The 27,340-nt window shown below is 45.7% G+C and overlaps 1 protein-coding gene across 1 annotated transcript in view; it reads right to left on the bottom strand.

Annotated features, from left to right (window-relative positions):
- Positions 1 to 27,340, bottom strand: part of EFCAB6 (EF-hand calcium binding domain 6) — a 206,828-nt gene that overhangs the window by 86,200 nt on the left and 93,288 nt on the right. Inside the window, exons 14-16 of the mRNA XM_045866745.2 lie at positions 24,591 to 24,761; positions 22,516 to 22,684; positions 1,486 to 1,600 (exon numbers count right to left, since the gene is read on the bottom strand). Coding sequence (XP_045722701.2) covers positions 1,486 to 1,600; positions 22,516 to 22,684; positions 24,591 to 24,761 — 455 coding nt within the window. The remainder of the gene's footprint in view (positions 1 to 1,485; positions 1,601 to 22,515; positions 22,685 to 24,590; positions 24,762 to 27,340) is intronic.

Below are 27,340 nucleotides of genomic sequence, written 5' to 3'. Positions count from 1 at the left end.
GTGGGCATCCTATGGTCCAGTCTTGAACCTGGCTTTTACCTCACCTTAACCTGGGCTTGGAGTGGCCTCCTCAGGTTCACTACACCCGGCAGATCACACCTTCCCCTGCTGCTTAACTCGCCTCTGCTGTGCGCACCCCAGACCCTCGCCCTGGAGCCAGCCTGGGGCCTAGGTCTCTACCCCCACCCCTGTCAGCGTCTGGCTATGCAGGAAGATAGGCAGTGCTGGGGGACTGGTGGGGGCAGAGGAGGAGGAGGAGAGTGGGGGGAAAGAACAGGGGTAGGGAGGAAGCCAAGAGCAGTTGTTGGCTATTGAGTCAGATTTTCACTCTGCAAAGGACCTGCTGCTCTGGGACCTGGGGCAAGTGACTGACTGACTCACCTTGGGCCCCACTTTCTCACGTGAAAAATGAACTCACCTGGCACACTGGAAGCACTAAAATAAATGTGAGTTCCTTTTCCTTCTTTTTGTGCTCCTTCAAAAATGTCATATACCCAAAGTGTCAACATTCTAAAATTCTATGGCTTCTCGAATTGCCTGTTTTTCCGGCACGTGGGACCTCCCCTCCCCTAGGACAGGACTCTAATGCTAGTCTGTGATGGTCAAAAGGGACCTTCGCATTTTCCCGGTGAGGAGTCCCAGCTGCCACTGTCCCTAGGGGAGACCCATCACACTGCACCGTCATCTCCCAGACTGAACGTGGGGAGGATGGCAAAATGTCCTGCCCTGTCCAGCCCGAGTGCATTTGCAGCAAAACAGAAGAGTATTCCGTCAACGTATTTGTGTGATTTCTGTAGCTTTTCTAGAGGGCTTATTTGTCAGTCTAAACTTCAGCAAGAGTGGAGACCAGGGGGAGGATGACACGGCAGAGAGATGGGGGCGCCGGCTGCTTGTCCTCTCCCTGCCAAGTGTGGGGCAGGGGGCAGAACAAGAACGGGGGCAAATGGGAGGCCCCTGCTTCCAGGCTTGACTGCGCTGTACGCCACGAATTTCCTGGCAACTGCTTTGGGGCAGGGGGAGGGGAGGGCCAGCAGCTGAGTGATCTTGGGCGGGTCGTGGAATCTCTTAGACTCTCTGTGTCCTTCTCTACAGAAAAGGAGGAAGGATGCTTGCCTTGGTGGTGCATGGGTGCCGCTAACCACAGACAAACAGGAGCTATTCTCAGGAGGAAAAATCTCAAAGGACAGGAAGCGTGATGGAAGGAGCATGGGCTTTGGAGCAAATTTTAGAAACCGTGTGTGCTCTAAGTCTGTAGAAGTCTGTAGAGGCAAAATTCTGCACTCACAGTTTGGTTTAGTGAAAAGAAAAGGCCGAAACACAGTCAGACAAAAATCAAACAAAAATGTCTGTTTCTAGTCTTAGAACACACACTGTTTCCGCATCTCAGCTCACGCTACTTCAACCCACAGCCTCGAGGCACTGCTCAACAAGCCTGGAGGTGCCACCAGTCGCGTCCCAGCAGGGCTGGTGCTGGAGATTAGCTACCTTCAAATCCTGCTGCAAAATCAAGATAACTCATCCCTTCTTTCTGATATCCTATTTTTGCAGTCAGCAGAGCATACTGGTCGTCATCCATGGGCATTCCACTAGCCTCCAGTACCTGGCAAGGAAGAAAGTGAAGGGAGAGGCCGTTAGGTTGTCACAGGCTCTCCCTGCTGACTGAGCCCCTCCAGCCTTGCAGCGGGCTCACCACTGGGGGCCCTGTGCTCCAGCCTGTGATTGTTACTCATCTGCCTCCACCCACAGGCTCCCTGCGGGTGGGGCCCTGGGGGCGGGGGAAGGGGGGCTGGCTCCCTGGCCCAGTGCAAGGTTGGTTTGTTGAGCGAGTGAGTGAACAAGGGAGTAACTGGGCTCCTGGCCTTGCGCTCAGCAGGCCCGGCCCTGGTGGTTGCAGTCAGCACTGCAAACCTTTCCAAAGGCCACGCCTTCCAAAACATCCAAATTCACATCTGCCGGCACTGCCATGTGTTTCGAGTCTCCTAAAGTGGGATTTATATTCACGTATATCCTAGGAAACATGAACAAAATAAAGCAAGGTGGTTTGAGGAAGGAAAACTAAAATTTTTATTGAAGTTTCATTACGATCCACAGTTTAAGCTGCAAGCTACTGCGTTTTTTGTGGGGGAGAGCGCATCCATGGACCCTGTTCTCCTCCCCTTACGTGAGTGCACTCACTGAGAGTCACCCATGGTCCCTTCCTTCCACCACACGGAACCTACTGCTTACTAACGGTTTCCATTTTGTGTGAGTGGTTGCACGGGTGGAGGGACAAATGAGAAAATGCACTTCCCTGAATTGCACATAGTGAAGTGGAATTATCTAGATGATGCCTTCCTAGGAGAAACTGATTCGCTGGGCTGCTCAAGGAGCAGATGCTGCACCCCTCTGTCAGTGGCCAGTAGGCCAACAATGTGGCCAGTGTTACCTACCTGCAGGTGAATTCCCCTCAGAAGGGATGCTGAGGGGAATATAGGCAGGACAGAAGATACCATCCCTGCTGCTCTGAAAGCACCACAATTTAAATTAGAAAACACGGGTTTTCTTCCAGAAAAGGACATTGAATCACACTTGAAAATGTGTGCATCTAAGGGCCAAAGACATCCAGGATGGCTGAACTTACCCAGGACAGATGAAAGAAACCTGTCTGGGAGAGCAGAGAGTCTGGAGATGGGTTTTGAAGGAAGAGTTTGTCTGTGTTTTCAGAGGGGAAGGGGACATGGAATACAGAGATCAGCCATTAACACAGGTCAGGGGCTCTGGTGCCACAGAAGCCAGCATAAGTTGGAGAGCAGAGGACAGTAGGGTCAGTGCCTCACTGACTGCATTCTGTGGAGGAAGCCGAAGGGGGAAAGGAACAGGGGATGAGATGAGACAGTACTCATCACTGCCACCACCATCATCACCACCATCATCACCATCATCACCACCATCACCACCATCACCACCATCACCACCATCACCACCAACACCACCAACACCACCATCACCACCATCACCACCATCACCATCATCATCACCATCACCACCAACACCACCATCACCACCATCACCACCATCACCATCATCACCATCATCATCACCATCAGCACCACCATCACCATCATCATCACCATCGTCACCATCACCACCATCACCATCATCACCACCATCACCATCATCATCACCATCAGCACCATCATCACCATCATCATCACCATCATCACCATCAGCACCATCATCACCATCAGCACCATCTTCACCATCATCATCACCATCAGCATCATCATCACCACCATCACCGTCATCATCACCATCAGCACCACCATCGCCATCATCACCATCAGCACCACCATCGCCATCATCACCATCATCACCACCATCACCAACACCACCATCACCACCATCACCACCAACACCACCATCACCACCATCACCACCATCGCCATCATCATCACCATCAGCACCACCATCGCCATCATCACCATCATCATCACCATCAGCACCACCATCACCATCATCACCATCATCACCACCATCACCACCAACACCACCATCACCACGATAACCACCATCACCATCATTGTCACCATCACCACCATCACCATCAGCACCACCATCACCATCATCATCACCATCAGCACCATCATCATCACCACCATCACCATCATCACCACCATCATCACCATCATCACCATCATCACCATCATCACTATCATCACCATCATCATGCTTATTGCCTATTACATGCCAGGATTGTGCTGAGGTCTTTATAGATATGGAGCCTTCTGCCTCGGCCTCTCCAGACTAGAACTGAGGAACGTAAACCCACTGAGCTGCAGCAGTGTATCCACAACTTGTGTGCTGTCATTGGCTCCTTCTGTTTGCGTGCATCCTTCGCGGTGTGTGAGACCAGGACCCAGGGAGCTGGCACCACTGGCTGTTCTTATTCTCAGTATCAGTGTCAGTAATGAACAGAATGCGACAGTGGTTCGCTGTAACTGTACGGCCCGGTTGGTCAGGCCCTGGCCTTGGCGTGGCTTGTGTGTGTGAGTTAAAGTAAACAAGCTGCAGGGTGTGTCTGGTGCAGGATCGGAAGCTGAGTGAAAAGGGAAGGGAATGCAGGTGTGGCGTTGCCTGCAGGGGCCTGGTGGAGAGCAGCACCGGAATCCAGGACGATCCCAAAGGCCGCCTGGGGACCTGAGCAGCGGCCTGGCTAGGAATTCTGACGGCTTGGCGCCATCTGCACGCGCACCCTGTCCCAGCTCTGTGGGAGAGCCTGGCCCAGCACGGGATGGCAGGAGGGTTTCGATGGAAAGCTGCGGCCCACACAGAAGCACCCAACCGGCAAGGGGACTCTGAAGCGGATAGATTGGTTGCTTTCTTTGAAAAATAACTTTATATTTTGAAAACAATTACACATGAATTATTCATCGCAAATTCCTCCTGCTCAGTCCTTTCACAAAAACATATGTATGGGTAGTAAGGAAATGTCTGTAGGCAAATGTTTCACAGCCTGGAGGCTTGTGAAGCACCACAGAGGTTAGGCGTGCCTTGAGCAGCCTGTCCAGAGGTTGCAGGCGTGCAACCCCTGATGGGCACAGAGCATCATGCAGGACGCAAAACCCAGAGGGTGTGAGGACCAGAAGAGGCAGCATGCACTTTACAAACACACATGTCCCCAGAGCTTTTTGCACACTCTCATTTCTAAGATGAACACAACAGCAAAGCAACCAGATTTATCATGACCCTTGGAGGCAATTTACCACACAGTGTAAACCTAAACTGCAGCATTTATAAAGCAGATTTCAAAACATTTAACCATTCAAGTCAAGTCCTTTGGTCTTTTCTACGAGGCATCTCCCTAAGAAAGTTCCTCAAAGAGTGACAAGCCATGGCCCTGGCATAATCTGATTCACAAAATCGTCACTCCCGCCATCCCCGGGATGTCCCTTAGATTGCAGACTGGTTCTTCAACAAGAGGCCACATCATTCCAGGGAAATATCCACCCATCTCTCCGTGTGAGGAATACTTGTTCACTATGCCTTTTTGTGTCACCTTTTGGTGACCGTCCTGGGGATTATAATATATACCCCTACCTTTTCACAGGCTATTTTTAGAGTTCATATTGAACCACCTCACATAAAATGAAGAACCCTCATGACCATCTAGGCCTTACCCGGCCCCCTGTCCTCTAAGCTACTCTTGGTCCTTTGTTCCATGTCTACATAGATTAAAAGCCTGAGACAATGTGAAAATGTTTGCTTTAAGCACTCATATGCATTTAAAAAGATTTTTCCATTTATTTATTTGAGAGAGAGAGAGCACAGAGGGAGAGGGAGAAGTAGACTCCCCGCTGAGCAGGGAGCCCAACGCAAGACTAGATCCCAGGACCCCGGGATCATGCTGAGCTGGAGGCAGATGCTTAACCGACTGAGCCACCCAGGCGCCCCATATGTCTATTTTAATTACAAAAAAAAAAAATAGCCTTCTGTATTTAATTGGATTTGTACCATTTCCAATATTCCTTATTCCTTCTTGGTCATCTGAGCTCCACCTGGTATCAAACTCCTTCATCCTGAAGAGTTTCCTTCAGCATTTCTTACAGTGAGGATCTGCTTGCAGTGATCTGCTCAGAGCATCGCAGATAAAAGCCCCTTGCATGAGAACACTGCTGGTGGTGGCTGGTCCAGGGACAGTGGCTCATGTCTGAGAGTTTAAGTTGGCAAGCGTCTCAAACAGAGTCCCAGCTCTGACCACCTCATGACAAGGGCCAGAGCTGGCCTCACAGCTGTCCACACTCCTTCCTGCCCCCAGGTGGTGATGGAAACTTCACAGGTGTCACTGAAAAAGAGAATCTGACTGAAGATCTACTAGGTGCTGGCCACTGCACCAACTTGATTTCACACATTATCTTAGTTCAATTCGCAGTGCTCCTCAACGAAATATGACCGATTCCATTTTACAAATGAGGAGATCAACGTTTAGGAAGAAAGCTAACTAAGCCACCTGCTTCCTGGAAAGACACAGCTGTACGTGGCAGAGCAGAGGTGTGGACACATGCTACCCGGACACCGTGGGACGGCAGCATCTTGTAACGCAGCACTGGGGGAGCCCGATGGCCTCTGCTTCTGCCTCACCTTTTACAGATGAGGAGCCCGGAGCCCAGGGGCGCACGGGAGTAGTGTGCGGACGCCCCAGTAACTCAGGGTTACTGTCCAGACATGCTTGGTGGCCAATGACAACAACCGAGCACTGGTGACGGTCTGGATTCAGAGTGGAGGCTTCTGGCTCTAGAAGTAACGGGCTGCATAGCTGCATGCTGGGAAATGTGTCACTCCCCTTTCAGACTGCAACAGATGCCACTGAAACTGGGTTTGGGTGTCCCCCGAGCCTTTATGTGCCACATGTTTGGGACAGGGTTGCAACAGGAACAGGGACTCCACGAGACAGCTTCTGCTTGACAAACCATCCAAAGCCAAGTGGCTGACACAAAAACAAGCATTTACTCTCACGCTCATGGACGTGCAGGTCAAGTGCAGTCTTGGTGCATATAAGATGGTTTGGCTAGGTGTTTCTGATTCAGGCTGTGGGCTGACTGGGCTTGGCATCAGGCTGCAGGTTGGGTTTAGGCCTGTTCCGGGTGCATCCATTCTGGGGATCAAACTGAAGGGACAACTGCTACCCTGGGAAAGCTCTTCTATTAGCAGATCGTGGGGGCACGATGCCAACCTAAAGCACACAGCAGATCTAAGGCTGCTGCTCAGGCCACATCCACTGCACGTCATGTCATAGAAAGCCACATGACCAAGCCCAACATCCCTGGGTAAGGGAAGCATCCACTGAGATGGTGAACAACGGAGGAGGTGGGGTGGAGGATAATGACAGGTGCACAAGCTCTGAGGGCCCTTCCAGCTCTTTGCATCTGTGCAATTCTATAAACTTGGGGGCAATGCTGTGACCTCTGGAAACATACCATGATCATAATCTGACCACACCTCAAATCTAAAAATTTCTAGTCCATAGGCTAGATCTGTCTGGTCCACCTGATCTAATTCTACCTGATCCCCCAGTGATGGTATGGCACCACATTTTCAAAACCCATCCTTCCTCCAACCTTAGCGCCCAACTCTGGACCTTCAGACAGAGCAATGGCTTGTCAACAGTGATCACTGAGTTGTAAAACAGTGGTTTTTCTTTTCTCTTTTGCTGCAGGCATGATGATGACAATGATGATTTGGTTTAGACTTTTAAAAATATATTATCCCCGTAGAACCCAACAAGACTAAAATTGTGTTCTGATGGCTCAGAAGGATAAAATGCTGAACCAAAATTAACCTTCAAAAATTGTGAAATGAGACAGCCTCAGTGTGATATGACACCTTTTCAACGTCAAGGGGAATTGCAGGTGTAACGACGAAATTGACCAGACACGTAATTTTAGAGGCAAATATCCAGAACCTGTTCATTCTTGCATACATGTGTAAAATCTTAGAGTTTTCCATGGGCAGATGCTTAACAGATTGTGAAGACTGAAGATAAGAGCAGATGAGCCATTCCTCCTTCAGAGGAGGCTGTTCTCAAGTCCTAGGGTCGGATCTATTGTCCAACAGGCAAGTGGACACAAGCTGTGAGGCCCAGAGCTGAGCGCCAAGTTGAGTGCACTGGGAGAAGGGGACACTGAACAGCCATACTCCCCTAGGGGATGATAGGCTCTCTGTTCTCCCCTTCTGCACATTCTGTTATGTTCTCTCTTCTTGATTTCAAAAGCAGATACATTTTTAATACATAAATTTAATGTAAGTCCAACTGTAATCCTAATAATGTATTTGGGGGGATCCTAATAATGCAAATGGATAAAGTTTATATGGACAAATATAAACATGGCCTCAGAATACCAAGAAAATGTGAAAAGGAAGAAAAATGAGGAAAGATCAGTTTCACTAAAAAAAAAAAATCAAACCATATTGCATTGATACAGAAAAGATGTATAGATCAGTGTAACAGAATGGAAATTTCCAGACTCAGACCCAAGTATAATGAGAATTTCACAAGCGACAATCTGGTGGGAAAATATAGAAGAGCCCCATCTTACACCAAATACAAAAATTAATTCCGTATGGATTAAGCATTTCATTAAAAAAAAACAACAGTAAAAATTCTTGCAAGAAAGTCTAGATTATCATCTGTAAAATATGGGAGGGGGACCTGGGAGCTAGAGGCATGACACTTTATTAACCAAGACCACAAACCCAGAATTTATTTTTAAGAGAAGAAAAAAAAGGAAGACAGGAAAGAAGACAAATACATTTGGGCGTACCACACTTAAAACATTTTAATGGAAAAGACAAAACAAAAAGACAAATGATAGATTTTGAAGATAGATTTGTAGTACGGAAGACAAAGCATTGGTCAATTAACTAATTCAACAGATTTTTTTGGACACCTATATACCAGCACTGTTGAAGACACTAGGAATACAAGAGTGAACCCAAGGGCCAGGCCCTATTGAAAGATTTTACATATTGTACTGAGTTGAATTATGTCCCCCCAAAAGATACGTTGAAGTCTTAACCCTGGTTCTTGTGAATGTGACCTTTACTCGAAACAGGGTCTTTGCAGATGTGATCAAGCTAAGATGAGGTCATACTGAATTAGGGAGGGCCCTCACTCCAATGAATGCAATCCTTGGAAGAGGGAAATCTGGACTAAGACACACAGAGATGAGGCACCAAGTAAAGACACAGAGACATTAAAGGAAGACATCAGATATTGGAGTGATGGCAGTTACAAAGCTAAGGAATGCCAAGGACTGCCAGCAACCATCAGAAGCTGGAATAGTCAAGGAAAGGAAGGATCCTCCTCTACAACCAGAGGAAACACGATTCTGCAGACACCTTGATTTTGGACTTCTGGCCTCCAGAAGTATTCTCTGTGAGAGAATAAATTTCTGTTGTGTTAAGCCATCTAGTTTGTGGTAATTTGTTACAAATCCCTAGGACACTAATGCACATATATGTGCTCATTTAATTCTAATAACAATCCTCTGATGTAGCGACTACTATGATTTCTATTTTAGGGATAAGGAAACTGAGGCCCAGAGTGGTTTGCTCAAGGTCACACAGGTATTAAATAACAGAGCTGTGATTCCAGCTCTGGTGGCCTGGCTCCAGAGTTTACATTTTAAACCAAAACACTATAATGCTTTTCAAAATTGATGGGGTTCATTAAAAAAATATTTATTGAGCACTTATATGTTGGCCCCTGTTTTAGATGCTGGGGATAGGGCAGAGAATGGAAAAGACACAGATAACTGCCCCTGTTGAGCCCACATCTCAGTGAGGGAGATGGGGCTCCTGGGAAGCAGGGCCTTCAGGAGAGAACCAGGCTGGAGCTGGTCAAAGGGAAAAGTGTCAGAGAAGAGCCATAGAAGCTGGGAAGGCAGAGGCTGGGGTCTAATTAAGAGAGATACAGAGCCTTGCAGGGGAGAAAGTTCCAGGGTTCAGAATCCAGAGGATGGGGGTAAACTGGGAACTCAAAGCTTCTTATGAGCACAGGATAAATAATGATATCTGTAATAAACATCTCTTAAACATTGACAAGAGGGCAAAAGATGTAAATAGGCAATTCATTTCTTCAAGGAGAACAAATCCTAATATCAAAAAAATAAAAAAATTAAAAAATAAAAAATCACACATTTACCAGTAGTCAGGGAAATAAATACAAATTAAAGTTAAACTGAGCTATTACTTTAAAACTACCAGACCAGCAAAAATTTAAAAGAGCTATAATGCCTATTGCTAACAGGGGTTAGAAAAAAAGATACTCTATTGCATAGCTATTAGAAATAGGAACTTCTATAGTGTGTGGTCTTAAAAAGCAAACAGGGGCGCCTGGGTGGCTCAGTTGGTTAAGTGTCCCACTCCTGATTTCAGCTCAGGTCATGATCTCGGAGTTGTGAGATTGAGCCCCGCATCTGGCTCTGCACTCAGTGGGGAGTCTGCTGGAGATTCTCTCTCCCTCTGCCCCTTCCCCACACTGCCATGATCCCTCTCAAATAAATGAATAAATCTTAAAAAAAAAGCAAACAGACAACACATGTTTATAAATATTATGTTAGACCAAGCAGTCCCATTCCCAGAATTCCATTCCGTAGAAATAAAAACATCAGTATGTAGAGACACCTAAAGAAAGATAGTTTAAAGAGATTTTAAAAAGGAAAAGAGAAGTGAATGCCCATCAAAAATGAAATGGTTGATGTTCAGTGTGTTGGAACATTTTTCCTTGCAGAAGGTCTATGCTTCCATTGAGAACCAACAGAAAAGTCAGATAAAATACAGCAAAACATCTCTTTGAAGTACAGTGAGCTGCTGAGGCAACCAGGACTCAAAGGGACAACAGTTGAGAGGAGGGAGACCCTCAGAAACCTCACTCATGCATTGTGGGAGCAGGGCAAGAGGCTCAGGCTGGGGCTGGTGACCCAGGCAGATGGTCATTACCAGTAGGTGGAGAAGCAAACAGAACTTGTGATGAGTTTATGGGACCTGACACCCAAACCAGAGACTTCAACAGATTCCTCATGAGAGGAGGAAGCAGAGAACCAGCATTGCTGGTTTTCCCCTCAAGATGTTTGCTGAGTTTGAAGCTGTGTGAGACAGAAGACCAAGAATCAAGGCAGAAAGCCTCTGAAAGGCAAATGGAATTTTTTTTTGTCATCCTGTGGTTCAGGATTTCTCAGGAGCAAGGGCTCAGAGAATAACCCAAGTTCTGAGTTACAAACTTTGGAGGCTAAATTAGGAAAAGGAATTAAAAAAAAAAAAAAAAAGCAAATGGAGCTTTGAGAAACTGTAATCCAGCCTCAAATCAACTCAGTCCCTAACTGAATTAAGGTCATCAAACCCCACTCTACCTGACCAGCAAAGGAAAGGGTGCCACTATCTAGAGCCTCTCAATTTTCTTAACATAATATCTGACATTCAATAAAAATCTGTCTGTCACATCAAGAGACAGGGCCATGTGACTCCAAATCGAGGGAAATAAAAGCAATAGAAAAAGATCTACAGGTGACCCAGATACTGGAGTTAGCAGGGAAAAAAAAGATTTTTAAATAGTTATAAATATGTTTAAGAAAATAGAGGTATATGTTGAAACAATAGAAGAAAAGACACAAACAGGGAATATATTAAAAATAACCAAATGGAAATCCCACAACTGAAAAAATACTGAACGTAAGAACTATATGAATAAAATTTACCACAGATTAGAAAAAGCAGAACACAGGATTAACAAACTGGAAGACAGGCCAATGGAAAATTCTGGGACTGGAGCCCTGAAAGAAAAATAGTGAAAAGTACATAAAAGAGTGAAATATAAGTAAGATTCTGTGAACAGGTCTAACATACATAACTGGAGGCCAAGAAGGACGGAGAAAACAGGGCCTGAGTAGAAGGAGAAGAGACAAGGGCTGGGAATTTTTCACAAAATTTTTATTAAACACATCAACCTACAGACTCAAGAAGACCTGCAAACCCCAGCAGGATGCATACAAAGAAAGGCACACCTTAACACATCTAGAAAACTGCTAAAGTCCAAAGACCAAAAGAAAAAACCTAAAAACTGCTAGAGAAAGAAAAAGACACATTACATTCAAATGTGCAACAGTAAGACTTGATGGTTTATTTATCAACACCCCTGCTAGAAGCCAGAAGACAATGGAATGATATCTTAAAAATGCCAGAAGAGAGTAACTGCCAACCTAAAATACTGTTATTCCCAGCTAAAATATCTTTAAAAAGTTAAGAGTGAACTTCTGCTTCTAGGTTTAACATGTGAAGGGTTTGGAAGTCATCACTTCCATTGCTACAGCAAGAAAAAGGCTGAACATACTGAAAATCAGTAACTTTTCTTAGAGCCATCAGAGAAATCTGACATCTGGAAAGATAGGTGGATACATACAATCACAGCCAAGATCAGCTAACCTGGAGCAGAAGCCACTGTAGCCACAAACTGGTAGGAACACTTAAGTGGTAATTTTGACAAACTACTGGAGGTGGAGTGAGGATTAGCTTGAGACTGAGAAATTCCTGGAGGCCCAGTCTTTGGAGGGGGGCCACATTTTCATGGATTTTACCACCAGGAATTCTACCAGGTTCTCAAGGTGAACCTTCCAAGAAGAATCCCTTTATGTGTCAGGCAAATTAAACCCAAAGGAAGTAAAAATAAGTAAAGTAAGTAGAAGAAAAGAAATAAGAGATAAGATCAGGAATGACTGAAATAGAATATGGACAAACAATAAAGAAAATCAATGAAAACACAGCTAGTTTTATAAAAAAGATCAATAAAAGTGATAAACCTCCAGCTAAACTATTCAATAAATAAAGAGAAAAGATTTTTAAAAATTACCAAAATCAGGAGTAGAAAAGGAAACCCTATGAAGGATCATACCGACATTTAAAGGATAATGAGGCATGAGTCCATACTGATATAAATAAATGAACAAATTAATACATGGGACAGAAGACACAAATCTCCCATGCAGAAGAATTCCAAATAATTTATGTAGATATTCTGCCCTTAAAGAGGTAGAGCATAATAATTCCCCTTTCCTTCATTGTGGGCTGTGCATAGTGACTTTTCCTCAAATGGAAAGAGAGAGAAAAAAGAGTAAGTTTACAGTGGAAAAGGCTGGCAGACAGCTCAGCCAGGTGATCAAAGGTCAATATAACAGTGATTAGCCATGCTGACGGCATATCCCCTGACAGGATGCAATGAGAAGGGTACTTTACCTCTGTGGTCTTCCTTCAAAAACATTACCCTGGTCTAATCATGAGAACAATATCAGACAAATTCCAGAGAGTGACATTCTACAAAATAGCTGGCCAGTAATCTTCAAAACTGTCAAAGTCAGTGCAAAACAAGGAAAGTCTGAGAAAGAACCTGCCAGAGCCAAGAGGAGCTAAGGAGATATGATGACTAAGTGTAATGTGGGATCCTGGATGGGGTCCTGGACCAGAACAAGGATAGGAGGTAGAGACTAAGGAAAACGGCATAAAAAACCATGGAAACTCAGAGAATCAGTTGCCAGCACACTTGCATTAGCAGAAGGACAAAAGGAGGTCTTTAGACAGAATAAAAATGAGTGCAGGTGCTAGCACAAAAATGTAAGATGGAAAGAACAAGAGCAAGGGTAGATATGTAGACACATATGACAGCTTATTTATTATTATAATAATAATAGTGTTTGCAGGATTTAACCTAGATGTAAAATTTAAATGCATGACTACAATAACACAAAAGATAGGGGGAAGGGAAATTAAAGCATTTTTAAATCCAGCATTGTTAGGGAAGTGGTAAACATAATGATCTATATTTAACTACAAACTATAAGACAAGAATGCATGTTGCAATTGCTGTGGTAGCCTCTAGACAAATGGCAGAAGAATGTTCTCACCAATAAGTTAACAGAGGGGCAAATGGACTAATAGAAATAGTTGAATATTCTTTAAAAAAAAAAAGGCAAGAAGACCCACAGACAGCTGGGTCAAATAGAAAAAAAAATTAAGATGACAGATATAAAACCAACAATATTAGTAATTAAATACTCCAAATAGAAGATTGACTGTCACAACCTATCTTCTAAAATATCAGCTATATTCTGCCTACAAGAGACTTACTTGAAATATAAGCACCCAGAAAGTTTGAAGTGAAAGGACAGAAAAGCATACACTATGCAAACATGAATCAAAAGAAAGCTGAATTAACTATGTTATTATCAGATAAAATAGGCTCAAAGGTAAGTAGCATTACTCCGTATCAAGAGTCATGTCATAATGATAAAGGAGATAATTCACAGGAAGTTGCAGCAATTCTAAATCTATGTGTACCCAATAAGTTAGCTTCAAAGTGAATAAAGCAACAATCAACAGAATAAAGAAGGATCTTCACTAGACAAATTCACCATCAGATGGGAGACTTCAACACACTTCTCCCAATAGCTAATGGAATGAGCAGGCAACAGTTTGATAAGGATACAGAAGTTCTGAAAAACACAATTAATGAAATCAATCTAATTGACATACTTAGAAAACTGAAGAACCATGATGGAGCATACATTCTTTTCGTGGGCTTACAGAACATTTACTGAAATTGTCTGTATGTTGGGTCATAATCCAAGCCTCAATAGGATAGGCTGAAGTCATTTAGACTTTAGAATTTACTCTCTGATCACAATGGAATCAATTTTAAAATCAATAATAAAAGGTAAATTAGAAAATCCAGGGTTTTAGAGGGGAGGGGGAAGGGGGGTTGGTTAGCCTGGTGATGGGTATTAAGGAGGGCATGTACTGCATGGAGCATTGGGTGTTATATGAAAACAATGGATCATGGATCACCACATCAAAAACCAATGATGTATTGTATGGTGACTAACATAACATAATAAAATTAAAAAAAAAAAAAAAAGAAAATCCCAACTGTGTGGAAATTAAACAAAACACTTTTTAAAATAAACCACTGTGAAAAAGAAATCACAAGGGAAATTGTAATATATTTTAAACTGAATGACAATGAATGATATACCAAAACTTCTAGATGTGGCTAAGCCTGTACCTAGAGGGCAATATGTAGCCATCGATTCATACACAAGAGAAATAAAGGCTAAAAAGCAATAATCTAACATTTTGTCTCAAGAAATTAGAAAAAGAAGGGGCGCCTGGGTGGCTCAGTTGGTTAAGCAACTGCCTTCGGCTCAGGTCATGATCCTGGAGTCCCGGGATTGAGTCCCGCATCAGGCTCCCCGCTCAGCAGGGAGTCTGCTTCTCCCTCTGACCCTCCCCCTTTTAATGCTCTCTCTCTCTATCTCATTCTCTCTCTCAAATAAATAAATAAAATCTTTAAAAAAAAAAAAAGAAATTAGAAAAAGAAAAGCAAATTAAATCCCGATCAAGTAGAAGGAAAAAAAATCATCGAAGTAACAGCAGAAATACATAAATATAAAACAAATGTATAAGAAAAAAGTAACAATAAAGGTTGTTACTTGGAAAAGACTAATAAAACCGACAGACTTCGGCTGCTTCAGGAGAGGATGGAGCAATTCCTAGTGCACTAACATACCCAGTGAAAACAGCTAGAAGAGCCCCAGCAATTAGATAATGCGAAGGCACTGGGTGGCCGAGAAAGCCAGGAGGTCTGAGGGATTGAAGTTCCCAGGTGAGAAGGACCCTTCAGGGGTGAACTGAGGCTATGTAATTGCATTTTCCCTGAGAAGAGCTGATGATTCTGGGAGTGGAATTGAGGTTGAGCGAGGGGGTTGGGCCAGGCGGGAGGCCACTCAGCAGAGCACTCGCTAGGTTGGTGGCACTGGAGTGGCAAAATTGGAGACCCTGACTGGTTTCCCCTTCTGGACGACTGCTGGCCTCTGGAACTGAAGGCAAGTCCCCACACACTGTGGTACTTAGGAGACAAAGGCCATCCAGGGAGAAGTCCCCGAGAACACAAGGCAAAAACAGAAGCCCTGGAGACGTGGTCTACTGACACCGAGGGTCAGCAGCTGCTCCTGCCCTGGAAGATCTGGCCCACTGGGGCACAGCCGGAAGCTGCAGGAGTCCAGCTTTGGCCTTTGGCAGACGGTTATGGCCAGAAGATGGAGAAATACAGACTTCTGATGGTTGTGTGGGGCATGGTCCAACAAAAATGAACATGTGACCTTTGAACACAGGTCACCCCTTAAAACATGAGCACCATTGGGAAGCTGTTAGGAACACAAAACTAAAGAACCAGGTCTACTTATCCAGCCCCCACCACCGGTCCTCAAGAGCATGGCACTTCATCTCTTTCTCCCTGATTTCTTACCTGAGTCATGAGCCCCCCACCCTCCAACCCCAACAAGCTTAGAGAGTTGGTGCTCCATGTGCTGAATCTGATGGGGCCTCAGAGTGAGCATGGAGAACTCTCTGTGCCCACAGTAGCCAAAATGCAACATGATATCAAAAGCCTTTAACAGCAAAAGTGGGGAGATGACCCCACGCAGATCTGCTCTCGGGGTCTCTGATTCGGTGTGGATATACCTAAGTCTCTTACTATAAAAGTTTCTGTTTGTCCTTTTTTAAACTTTTTAAAACTGAAGTACGGTTGACATACAATTTCCTATTAGTTTCAGGTATACATCATAGGGATTTGATGTTTTTATACATTACAAAATGATCCCCACTATAAGTCTAGTTACCATCTGTCACCATACAAAGTTACAACAATATCATTGACTATATTCCCCATGCTGTACATTACATCCCCAGGACTGATACATTTTATAAATGGAGGTCTGTAGTTCTTAATCCCCTTCACCTCTGTCACCTAGCCCCATGCCCAGGCCTCCCCACACCTCCAGAAACCTACAGTTTCCTGTATCTATGAGTCTCTTCCTGCTTTGTTTTGTTTCTTCCTTTGTTTTTTTAGATTCCACATGTAAGTGAAATCATATGGCATTTGTCTTTCTCGGATTTATTTCACTTAGCATAATGCCCCTGAGATCCATCCATGTTGTCAAAAATGGCAAGAATTCATTGTTTGTCCCTGTTAAGTTTCCCTAATTTTTTTTGTTTGTTTTTCCCTTCACAAAACTGATTGTAATATACAATAAGAGTTTTTAAATATCTGTTTTATTTACCAGAGTTGTATGCTCCCAACAGAAGGTTTAAAACCAGATGGAAAATATTTAATACTAGACTTCAAAAAAATCGAAGTCTTCCCGGGTCACCATGGTTACTTAATTTGCTTATCTGCACCCGAGGCTTATGAGAGGCTCGATGGTGTTCATGGGGCTTGGTTTATATCCTGGTCCCTGACCCCCAAGTGGGAAAGACTGTGTGATTAGGAAGTGATGCTTGGGGGTGGGAGGGTGCCAGTTCCTAGCTATGTGTCCCCAGAGGGCATGCGGTCGCTCTGCTGGGAAGAGGAAGGAAAGCTCACCTTCTCCCGAGCAAGGCAGGTGAGAAGCAAGGAGCCACGGGCACCAAGAATCTGGGGCGCTGGGCTGGGCTGTTACAGACTCTTGCTTTGTTAATCCATGTCTTAGGGGTTCTTAAGTTTGCCGATGAGCTCTGCAGCCCTATGTCTGTCTCCAGGGGCCTCAGCTGGGACTTCGGGGATGGACTAAGGATAACAGTGAACCGAACAACATACAGTGTATTTACCGAGGATGAAGAATGTCAATTTACCATTAGGAACAGCCAATTACAGGGAATTGGAAGGTAAAGCCTTCCTCAAATTCCTGATGGATGGAATTGCTCAATTAGCCTAATTATGCAATTAGACTAATCTTGACTTACGTGTCCTTGGATGTTTTGTCATTTTATGTTCCCCATGGGTCACTGGCCCCAAGCAATGAAACTTCTGCTTTCTCCATGTCCTCATGTGGTTTAGTCCTACACCAAGCGTAGAACAGGCACCCTCAAAATGTTTACAAAGAGGAAGGACAGCAGCCTCCTTCTCCCTTACAACCAGAACCTTGCTTTTTCTAAAGGTAGTAACATACCCAGCAAAAAATCATGTCTCTCTTTCTATAAGATCTCTATATAACACAGCCTGGTCAATACAATGAAGCTGCTGAGAGAAGCTTACAAGAAAGCCCTTTAAAAAAGAAATACTTGTCTGGCTCAAGCCTTTTGCCTTCACTTTTTCCCTTCCTTATGCCTGAAATGTATGTGATGGCTGGTGCCCCAGCAGCTGTATTCCATGCACGAGAACGAGGTTGAACGAGGAGAAAGCTAGAAGCAGCCGGGGCCTCTGAAGACATTGTAGAGCTGCCGGGCTGTCCTGCACAATGTCTGGACTCCTCATTACAAAAGAGAAAAACAACCACCTCTCTTACATCAGACACAGTTTTGGGGGGTTTGCTGCTAACTCAGCATGTGAAGGAGAGGGAGAGAAGAAGGAAAAGGCATCTAAAGGAGGAATATAAAGATTCTAGATCACCCTGAAATTCAAAAACCGTTTCCTGCACCGCCACCAGTTCTTGACTTGTCATTTCAATACAACGACACATTACAAACTATGCAAGTCATAGGCCATGTGGTGCAGTGGCCAGAGTGAGCAATGAACGGGGAGAGAGGCATTTCCTGGGAGAAAGAATATGCCTTCAGGCTTATTGTGAGAGATGATTTAATATCGGATGCCATCTACCCCGACCGGGTCTAGTGGCATTCCAGAAAGAACAGTCCCTCCGCCTCCCCCGCTGGGAATGACACATTTAACCATGGAAAGCAAGCTGAGTCCATTAAAACCCCAACAGCTCTGCCTCTGGCAGGACAGCTGGTCACCTCACACTCTCCAGAAACTCCGATGTCTTTTACATTAAAGAGAGAGGAAAGATGGGGAGACAGATTATTAGTAAACAAATCAATCCTTATAGCAGACAAAATCTTCCTGACCACGATGGTGAAAACTGGTAACAGTCCCCAGCAACGACAGCACAGGGACTTGCTGGATTTGGTGACCCACAAGGTCCCATCAGACTCCAGACTCTATTACAGCTCTCCCACGTTGAACCCGTGCAGCCAACCACCTTCTGCCCCCACCACAGGCCAGGCAACGGCTGGTCAGAATAAAGAATGAGCACTTCTAATTTAGAGCACAAGGTATCTGGGCCAATGGCTAAGTGCTGCCGATGGGCAAACGGGGATATGTGACTGAGAGCCTCACTCCCAATTCCTCCAGGGTGAAACTCGGCAACCACTGCACCATACTAATTGCTGTGGGGCAGATTTGGGGAAGACAAGGGCAAGAACACTGCGTATCTATAACCCAAATGATAGGAAGAAGTTAAAGGACATTGTTATTAAAATTAACATCCTTCTTCCAGAATTCTTCCAAAACTGCCATCAATCACACCCAGCTAGCCTGTACTGAGACCCAGGTAGCACATACTAAACCCAGCTGGCCCACACTATACCCAGCAAGCCCATATTACACCCAGCAAACCCATCTTACCCCCAGCTAGCCCGTCTTACACCCAGCTAGCCCTGCATTAGGTCTAATCTGAATTTTTGTTTCTTTCTAAGGTGGAAGACCGTGATTTTTGACCTCACTGGTAAGAGAAGCACCCTCATCTATAAATAATCCCTTCAATTAACAACAAAGTTTCTATTTACATAAATGCTTTGAAGGTATCAGCTTATGAAGGTCAAACCTAGGTCCCTAGTGGACTGCTTAAAATCACCCCAGGGTTGTTGATCTTCAGGCTAAAAGGGTGGTCACAACAGGATGTTTTCCAAAAGTTAAACCCAACAAGTCACTAGGGGGGAAACCAGTGGACAACTTGCCTAACTAGGTTCCCAGCGAATCAGTTGTGAAAACAACCAGCAGCTTTTCTCCCTGCATGTTGGCCCTGTCCTTTCGTGGGTTCTTTTTCCCTTTGCCCTCACTGTGGGCACATCTTCAGAAGGCAGGGGAGTGTGCGGGAAGCCAGGAGACAGGAGAGAGAGAGGGAGAGGTATGCGGCTACCACCGTGAAGCAAGCAGCAGACCAAGTGTGCATGTGGCTGTCCCCCAGGGTGAGCCAGAATGCAGGGAAGCTCCAGGGGCAGGGGAGGGGGCTAGGGTGGGCTTGGGTAGCACCACGGACAGGTGTGGGAACCAGCCTCATGCCAAGGAATCCCAATAGGCTTCTGAAACACCTGTCTCCCTCAGTCCCCAAGTGGCATCCTATCTGGGCTCCACTGGGGATTCTGGTGACTCTTCAAATTCATCCATTCATTCAGTCAACGTTGTGCCCTGCTTTGTGCCAAGCACCTGGGATGCCTCACTGTCTGAAAGAGAAAAAAATGTCCACCTTTGGAGCATGTGATTTAACGGAGGAAGTCAGGCAAACAGCAGAATAAAGACATGAATGGAAGGATTCTAAGTACAAGATGCATGGCAGGAGGCGACTGCACCGCGGAAAGAAGACTGGGGTAAAGGAGATTGAGGTGGGAGAGCAGGTAGTATTTGCCCTGGGAATGCCAGTGTCGCCTCGAAGTGCAGTTGGACAAAGGCTTGGAGGAGGTGAGGAGGATAGTCACGCAGCCTTCAGAGAGATGTTGGTCAGGCAGAGGGGACAGCCAGGGGCCGGCGGTCGGAGGCAGAGCAGGAGGCTGGTGTGGCTGGAGCGAGGGGAGCAGCGGGGAGGGTGGTAAGAGTGGAGGTCACAGAGGCAGCGAGCGGCTGGGTAGTGCCGGACCCTCCCGGCCCCGTGGGGACTCTGGTTTGTATTCCTGTGGAGAGGGGTGGTGCATGGGAGGGTCCTGGGCAGGAGTGACCCTCTCTGCAGACCCATCGGAATGTGACTCTGGCTGCTGGGTTGAGAACACACCGCAGCAGGGAAAGGACAGGTGCAAGGAGCCCCGTGAGGCGGTGATGGCTGGAAGCGGAGGAGGTGGGACAGCAGTCGTGCTCTGGGGTGACTTTCAAGGGCGCCAACGGGCTTTGTTGATGCACTGGGCGTGGGTGCGAGAGAAGAGGAGAGAGTCAAGGAAGACGCCAGATTGGAGCCCTGAGTGACTGGGGCAAGGCTGCCCCTGAGAACGGAAGGGCTGCTGACAGAAAGGCCTTGGTGGCAATTCGGCATCTCCAGACGCCCACGTGAAGAAGTCGGAGTAGGCAGGTGGGCGCCAGAGACTGAAGTTTTAGGAGGACAGTCTGGGACAGCCTGGGAAGATGCCACCAGGAGAGCCACTGACTTAGAGATGGCAGAGAAGCCCTAAGACGGAAGAACCTGCGGCTGAGCTTACAGACCTGTTCTCAGGTGAGCAGAGGTGAGCATCTGTGCCCGCAGTCTGCGGTCTGGGGTAGTGGTCCCCACTTTGCCACCACCTGCTGCCCTTCTCTAAGGTAACCCCTGAAAAATCCCTGAAAAATCAGCGGCAGCCTAGTGGATTCCTGATCTCCTGAGAACCTATGAACTAACTCCATGAATCAAGAGCATTGAGCACTGTGATCGTTCAAGACTGCTGGGCATGAGGGGCTTAGCGGCAAAAGAGTCTAGGACAAGGCACCCTGGGAGCGTCAGGTAAGTCACACCCACTTACCACCCCCCACCCTGCTGAAACTGCTCACCAGAGTTATCAATGACTGATTATCAGCCACCCGGTCCCCCAAACCGGAGATCGAGGAACCACTCTTTACCCATTTTCCTCTTTCTTATCCATTACCCTTTATTCCCAAATATTTCTTGAATCTGTCCTCCTCACCATGCCCCACGTGCCCTCCACATCTTCTAGTCTTGGGGCAGGGGTGAGGCGTGGGAAGTCTGGGCTGTGTTGGTAGCTACCCCGTCCCATCCCCCCATCCCCGTGTGGATAGCCCCGCTCTCTCCTCCATCCGGCCTCAGGGATGTGCCAGCCCAGAGAGAAAATAAGTACAGGGGCGCCTGGGTGGCTCAGTCGTTAAGCGTCTGCCTTCGGCTCAGGTCATGATCCCAGGGTCCTGGGATCGAGCCCCGCATCGGGCTCCCTGCTCGGCCGGAAGCCTGCTTCTCCCTCTCCCACTCCCCCGCTTGTGTTCCTGCTCTCACTATAAATAAATAAAATCTTAAAAAAAAAAAGAAAATAAGTACAGAGCCCGGCTCAGCGCCTGGCATGGGGGCAGGGACTAGATACATGGTAGCTACTAATATAATTATTCTCTTCTTGGAAGTATATTTCACTGCCTTCTTCTAAATTTGTCCATACAGTCAATGCTACATATTACCTGAAATGCTTGTCTTAAAAATAGCTGAAGATGAGGGTGCCTGGGTGGCTCAGTTGGTTAAGCGACTGCCTTCAACTCAGGTCATGATCCTGGAGTCCCGGGATCGAGTCCCACATCGGGCTCCCTGTTCAGCAGGGAGTCTGCTTCTCCCTCTGACCCTCCTCCCCTCGTGCTCTCTCTCTCATTCTCTCTCTCTCTCAAATAAATAAATAAAATCTTTAAAAAAAAATAGCTGAAGATGATTAGCTAGAGGGGTCGTAACAGGAATTTTAAGCAATCATTTAAATTAATTCCTTGAGAAGTCTATGCAGAACCCTTCAAGCTGAGTCCTTTCTGGCAGAACCTCCCAGTTCCCATCAGCACTCTGAGCTTCCCACTTTTACTGCCAGGTTCGTTTTTCACTTTCTCGAGGAACAAACCACACCTCTGTTATCACAGCATCCCTGGACCTCCCCGCTGGCAGCTTGGTGCCCACCCCCATTCTGCTCCAGGATGTACCTGATGCCCGAGCCTGGAGCCAGGTACTCAGCAGCTGCCCAAACACAGCATCCACGAACACTTTGTTTGGAAAGTTTAAATATCAAAAACTGGCCATATCCATACCAAAAGTATTCTCTGAAGGAAGTTGCCAAAGGCATTTTGGGCTGAAAGAATCCTTTTACATGGTTGAAAGATGCCTTGAAATGGATCTGCTTTGCCCTTAAGGGAATGAACCCCGTGCTGAAAATGTACTGCCCATCCTATGAGGCCTGTTAGTACAACAAAACCACCGAACTTCTCCAGGAACAAAAGAAACACAGAGAAACCCCTTCTCCTACCTTCTTGAAGTCACGCACATTAATTTTGCCATTAAGTTCCTTGCTGAAGTCAAGAAATGTTTTTCTGAATGCTGGGTCCCGCTGCTGGATATGGTTTTTGAGTTTTTCAATCACTTCATCCTTGGTCATATTCCTAGCCAGGGTGCTTCTGTCCTCAGTGGGCTTGGTTCTACAATCACAATCAGGCATTTAGATCCAGCAGAGTGCTTCCTAGAGACCTCACCCAATTTGGATTCAACCCCAGACAACAAGGAGGTCCACCACCCCCTACTCCCGTACCAGGAAACAGATGCGCAGATAAATGGTGTGGCTTGAGAACTTCCTACTCGCCCGGGGCTGTGGGTTCCAGAGAGGCCCACAGCACTGCATCAGGAGAAAGCTCTTCGTGTGGTGCTGGTATGGGCCGCAGGCCAGGGCGGGGAGCTTCAGGGCCACGGATATGGTCATCCCTGTGCTAAGGCTTCCAACTGTGCTTGGAGCTGGCTGAATAGGGCGTGTGACGGGGCAGAAACGGCGGGAAAAGTATTTGTGTGAACTGGGAAAACGAAAAGTCAGAGCCCACGACAAAGCTTTAAATGAAATAGGCTGTTTTATGGTACCTAGGCCAAAAAAGCCATCAAACATTTGTGGGAAGGAAGGGAAGTTCACAATTATTCCAAGTTGATTTATACAGTCAAGCGGATTTATAAAATCTAGATTTCATGTGATGTGCTATGTGTGTGTGTGGGGGGGGTGTGATTGAGAACAATTACTTCTTCAGCTCTCCCGAAGTCTCTGGGACCCCACCAAAGCTGTGGGGAGGAGGAGAGCCTAGTGGCAGTGGTGGAGAAAGGACTTCTCTCCTGCTGTGTCTGCCTTCGCTTTGAAGAGCTCTCCAGGAATTCCCACATTTTATAAAACGCCTAATTTCCATTACTTCTTCCACTGGTTTTAGGAGGCAGACACATCTCATCACAGAATATTTAACCTTTCTCTTAAAATACCATCCTTCTGCTCATTTATAAAGCAGCTCCCAGGGAAATGCCCAGATATTCAAATTTCATTAGCATAGCAGTAAAATATTCCCACTGCTCTATACTTAAGAACTTTTTAAAGGGAAATGACAGAATAAAGTCGGCTGAATAGGTCTACATTTTACCTTTCCTTGTGGATTTATTATAAGCTATGAACCAGCAAGTTAAAATAATATCTTCTCATTAAACTAAACCTATATTTTTCAAAATGAGGATGGGCTAGAATATTCATCAGTCTGATGTTTAACAGATTTGCTAAGCATGTTTTATTGTTACTATTCAATTTGGTGATCATTTGAATAATTCTATCACTCATGTCAGAAAATGTTAACTGGTTTAATGCCTGTATTTTGCCATAAATATTAAAGGGTGGTAAGGAGTCGAAGTTTCTGGAAAAGAACTAATGTGAATGCAGGCATGGAATGGTTGGGTGGCAGACAGGTTCCCTGGGAGCCGAGGGTCCTGGGTTCTTTTTCTTTTTAAATTTTTTATTTAAATTCAATTTAGTTAACATATAGTGTATTATTAGTTTCAGAGGTAGACTCTAGCGATTCATCAGTTGCATATAATACCCAGTGCTCATTCCATCAAGTGCTCTCCTTAATGCCCGTCATCCAGTTACTCCATCCCCACCCCCCACTCCTCCAGCAACCCTCAGTTTGTTTCCTAGGATTAAGAGTCTCTCATGGTTTGCCTCTCTCTCTGTTTTCATCTTATTTTATTTTTCCTTCCCTTCCCCTCTGTTCATCTGTCTTGTTTCTGGAAGGTCCTGGGTTCTTAACCCCACATGGTCACCAAGTCTGTGAATAACCTGAGCCCAGTCCCCAGACCTCTCAGACCTCAGTGCTTTCACTTCCAGAACTAGTAGGTCAACCCAATCATCCCAAAGATCTCTGCTTGCTCTCAACTCCCCTGACCCTCATCACTGTATTCATAGTTTGCCATTTTCCTGCATTTAAATAAGCTATTAAAACACTCACTTAGTCAACAAATACCGACTAACCACCTATCCCACAACAGGCATGTGGTTTCAGTGTGCGCTTGCATTTTGTTTTGCTTTACCTCTCCGAAACATCCAGCAGCTGTTCCTCTTTTTGAAAACGTTCACTTAACAGCTGACTCTTTGGAACAAGAACTGGAGAGATGGTGGGAGGGCCACTAATTCCCATGCATGCCAAAAGTTTCTTGTAAAGGATTTTTCCTGAAGCAATATCCTGAAACTTGCTGCAGAGTCTGAATTTTAAAAATTAGAACACACCCATTAGGTTGGCTGAAGTTAAAAGGACTGACCTTACCAAGTGCTGACAAGGATGGGAGTACCTACAGCCCTCTCCCGCTGCTGGTGAGGTGCAACCTCTCTGGAAGACACCCCGACTATACTCCTTGAATATACACTCACCCAGAGGAACCAGCCCTTCTACCCCTGGGCATTTACCCAAGACAAATAGAGACGTACGTCTACACAAAGACTTGTCCAAAATCTACAGCTTTATTTGTAAGAGCCAAACACTGGAAACAACCCAAATGTCCACCAAATGAGTAGCTCCACAAGCTATGGTAAGGAATGGAATAGTACCCAGCAATGAAAAGAAACCAGCTGTGCAAAGAGGGAACAACATGAATGAATATCAAAATCATGAGGTCTGGAGAACAGAGCCTGACAAAAAAGAGAACATCTTGCATGCTTTCGTTTTATAAAACCCTAGAAAATGCAAACTTATCTGCAGTGACAGAATGCAGATCAGTGGTTGCTGGGGCTGTGGAAGAGATGAATAGCAGGAGGGCACAAGGAAGCTTGGGGCAGGGGGATGAAAATGTTTGCTATCTTGATTGATAACTTGTGAAGGTTTCATGGATGTATACACATGATGGAGATGCTCAAACTGTATCATTTAAATAAGTATACAGTTTAGGGGCACCTGGGTGGCTCAGTTGGTTAAGCGTCCGACTCCTGATTTCGGCTCAGGTCATGATCTCAGGGTCCTGGGATTGAGCCCTGCATTGGGCTCTGCACTCAGGGGGGAGTCTGCTTGAGATTCTCTCTCTCTCTCTCTCTCTCTCTCCCTTTGTTCCTTCCTCCAGCTCGGGTGCACAACGTGTGTGTTTGTGTGCTCTGTCTCGCTCTCTCTCAAATAAATAAATAAGATCTTTAACAAATAAATAAATATGTGCAGTTTACAGTTTGTAAAGAATACTGCAATAAAGATATAACAAATGTAAAAAGAATTTTTTTAAAATGGCAAGTTCTGGGATGGAGTTGTGGAAGTACCTATACTGGAATTTTGGCATATGCAAATATTTTAGAAAAATGTAGGCAACCACTAATATGACAGGAACTACCTTTCCCCCCAACATTTTATTTGTTAGGATTCTTCTAATCATAAAAGTTGCACACACCCATTGTAGCAAACTTGGTAAAGCCTGGGGACCAAAACAAAATTCCACACGTTTATGAGAATACACAAAGCAACAGAGCACAAGTGGCTATGGGTACAGGCCCTGGAATCGACCTCCCTGGGTTGGCATATCAGCTCCAGATGTCACAGCCCCTCAATGAGTGAAGGCAGCGTTCACAAGGTGTGGTCTGTGGCCCCTTCCAGAACACCAGGGAGGCCCGAAGCATTTTCATATAGATACTAGCAAGTCATTTGCCTTTTCCACCCTGCACCTCTCACACACAGTGGGTTTTTCAGAGGCCACCCGACGTGTGACCACTGACGGAACGTGTGCTCGGGAAGGCTGTGTTCTCTAACATTTTCTAAGGCTGTGGAAATGTTTCGAGTATAAATGAGGAGCTGGAGTGAGTTTTCAGAGATTTGCTTAGTTCCTTTACAGACCTTCACTAGCTTGTTACCAGCTACCTTTGGTTACACCTGCTATAATTTCTGTAACCTCCTTATCCAATAAGTCATTATTTTGAAACTGCAATGTTTTCCCTAAGCCTACAGGGAAACCCAACAAGGAAGTACACATTCATTTTCTGCAATAACCTTTTTCAAATGTGCAGTTTTAATTTTTAATCCAGTCATACTGATAGATACACTCCATATAACGAAAACTTTTTGAGGTCCCCAATAATTTTTAAGCCCATTCAAGGATTGAGAACCGCCAACCTGGGGCACCTCACTCTTTCTCTGCTTTAGTTTCCTTGTCTATAAAATGCACCCAGTGAGGGGCACTTCAGGAAGTTCTGGCCATTGATCTAACTGCTTCAGGAAGTCCTTATGCTGCCAGGTACTAAGCACCATGCTGAGTATTACAGCTACCACTGTGAACAGGCTAAACAACCCCCACCCCAAGGAGCCAAGAGGCCGGGAAAGTGCGCATTTGGAACCGAGCGAATAGGCCGTCTACAAGTCCAGAGATGAGAGAGAGGGCTTGGGTCAGGAAATGGAAAGCGGTTCAGTCTGTGCTAAGAGAAGAACAGCAGCAGCTGAGGCAATGTTTCTTGAGCTCAGCGCCAGGTGGAGGGCTCTACGTCTAGGATCTCCTTTGACCCTTACCGCACTCTCTTAAGTAACGTTTGCGTGAGGAAATTGAGGCTCCGAGTGGGTAAGTAACTTGCCCAAGTCCACGGCCAGTTCAGGGATGAGCTGGGTTTGTACGCGCAGGCAGTCTGGCTGCAAAGCCAGAGCTCTGGAGGGTGTGAGGGTCATGAGGGGCCTGGGAAGCCACTCTTGAAGGCCTCTGGATGCTTTCCTAGCAGCAGTGGGACACCGGGGTGTTTTAAGCAGGCTTTTAACATGATCAGATCTGTAGTTGAGACAGATAAGCCTGGCTGCGTCATGGAAAATGGATTAGAGAGGCTTCCA

This window comes from Mirounga angustirostris, unplaced genomic scaffold (genome assembly GCF_029215605.1).
Source record: "Mirounga angustirostris isolate CCGP_5_RB_7025 unplaced genomic scaffold, mMirAng1.0.hap1 SCAF_5, whole genome shotgun sequence".
In the NCBI taxonomy this organism is placed as follows: Eukaryota; Metazoa; Chordata; class Mammalia; order Carnivora; family Phocidae; genus Mirounga; species Mirounga angustirostris.
This window is presented reverse-complemented; position numbering and strand designations above follow the sequence as displayed.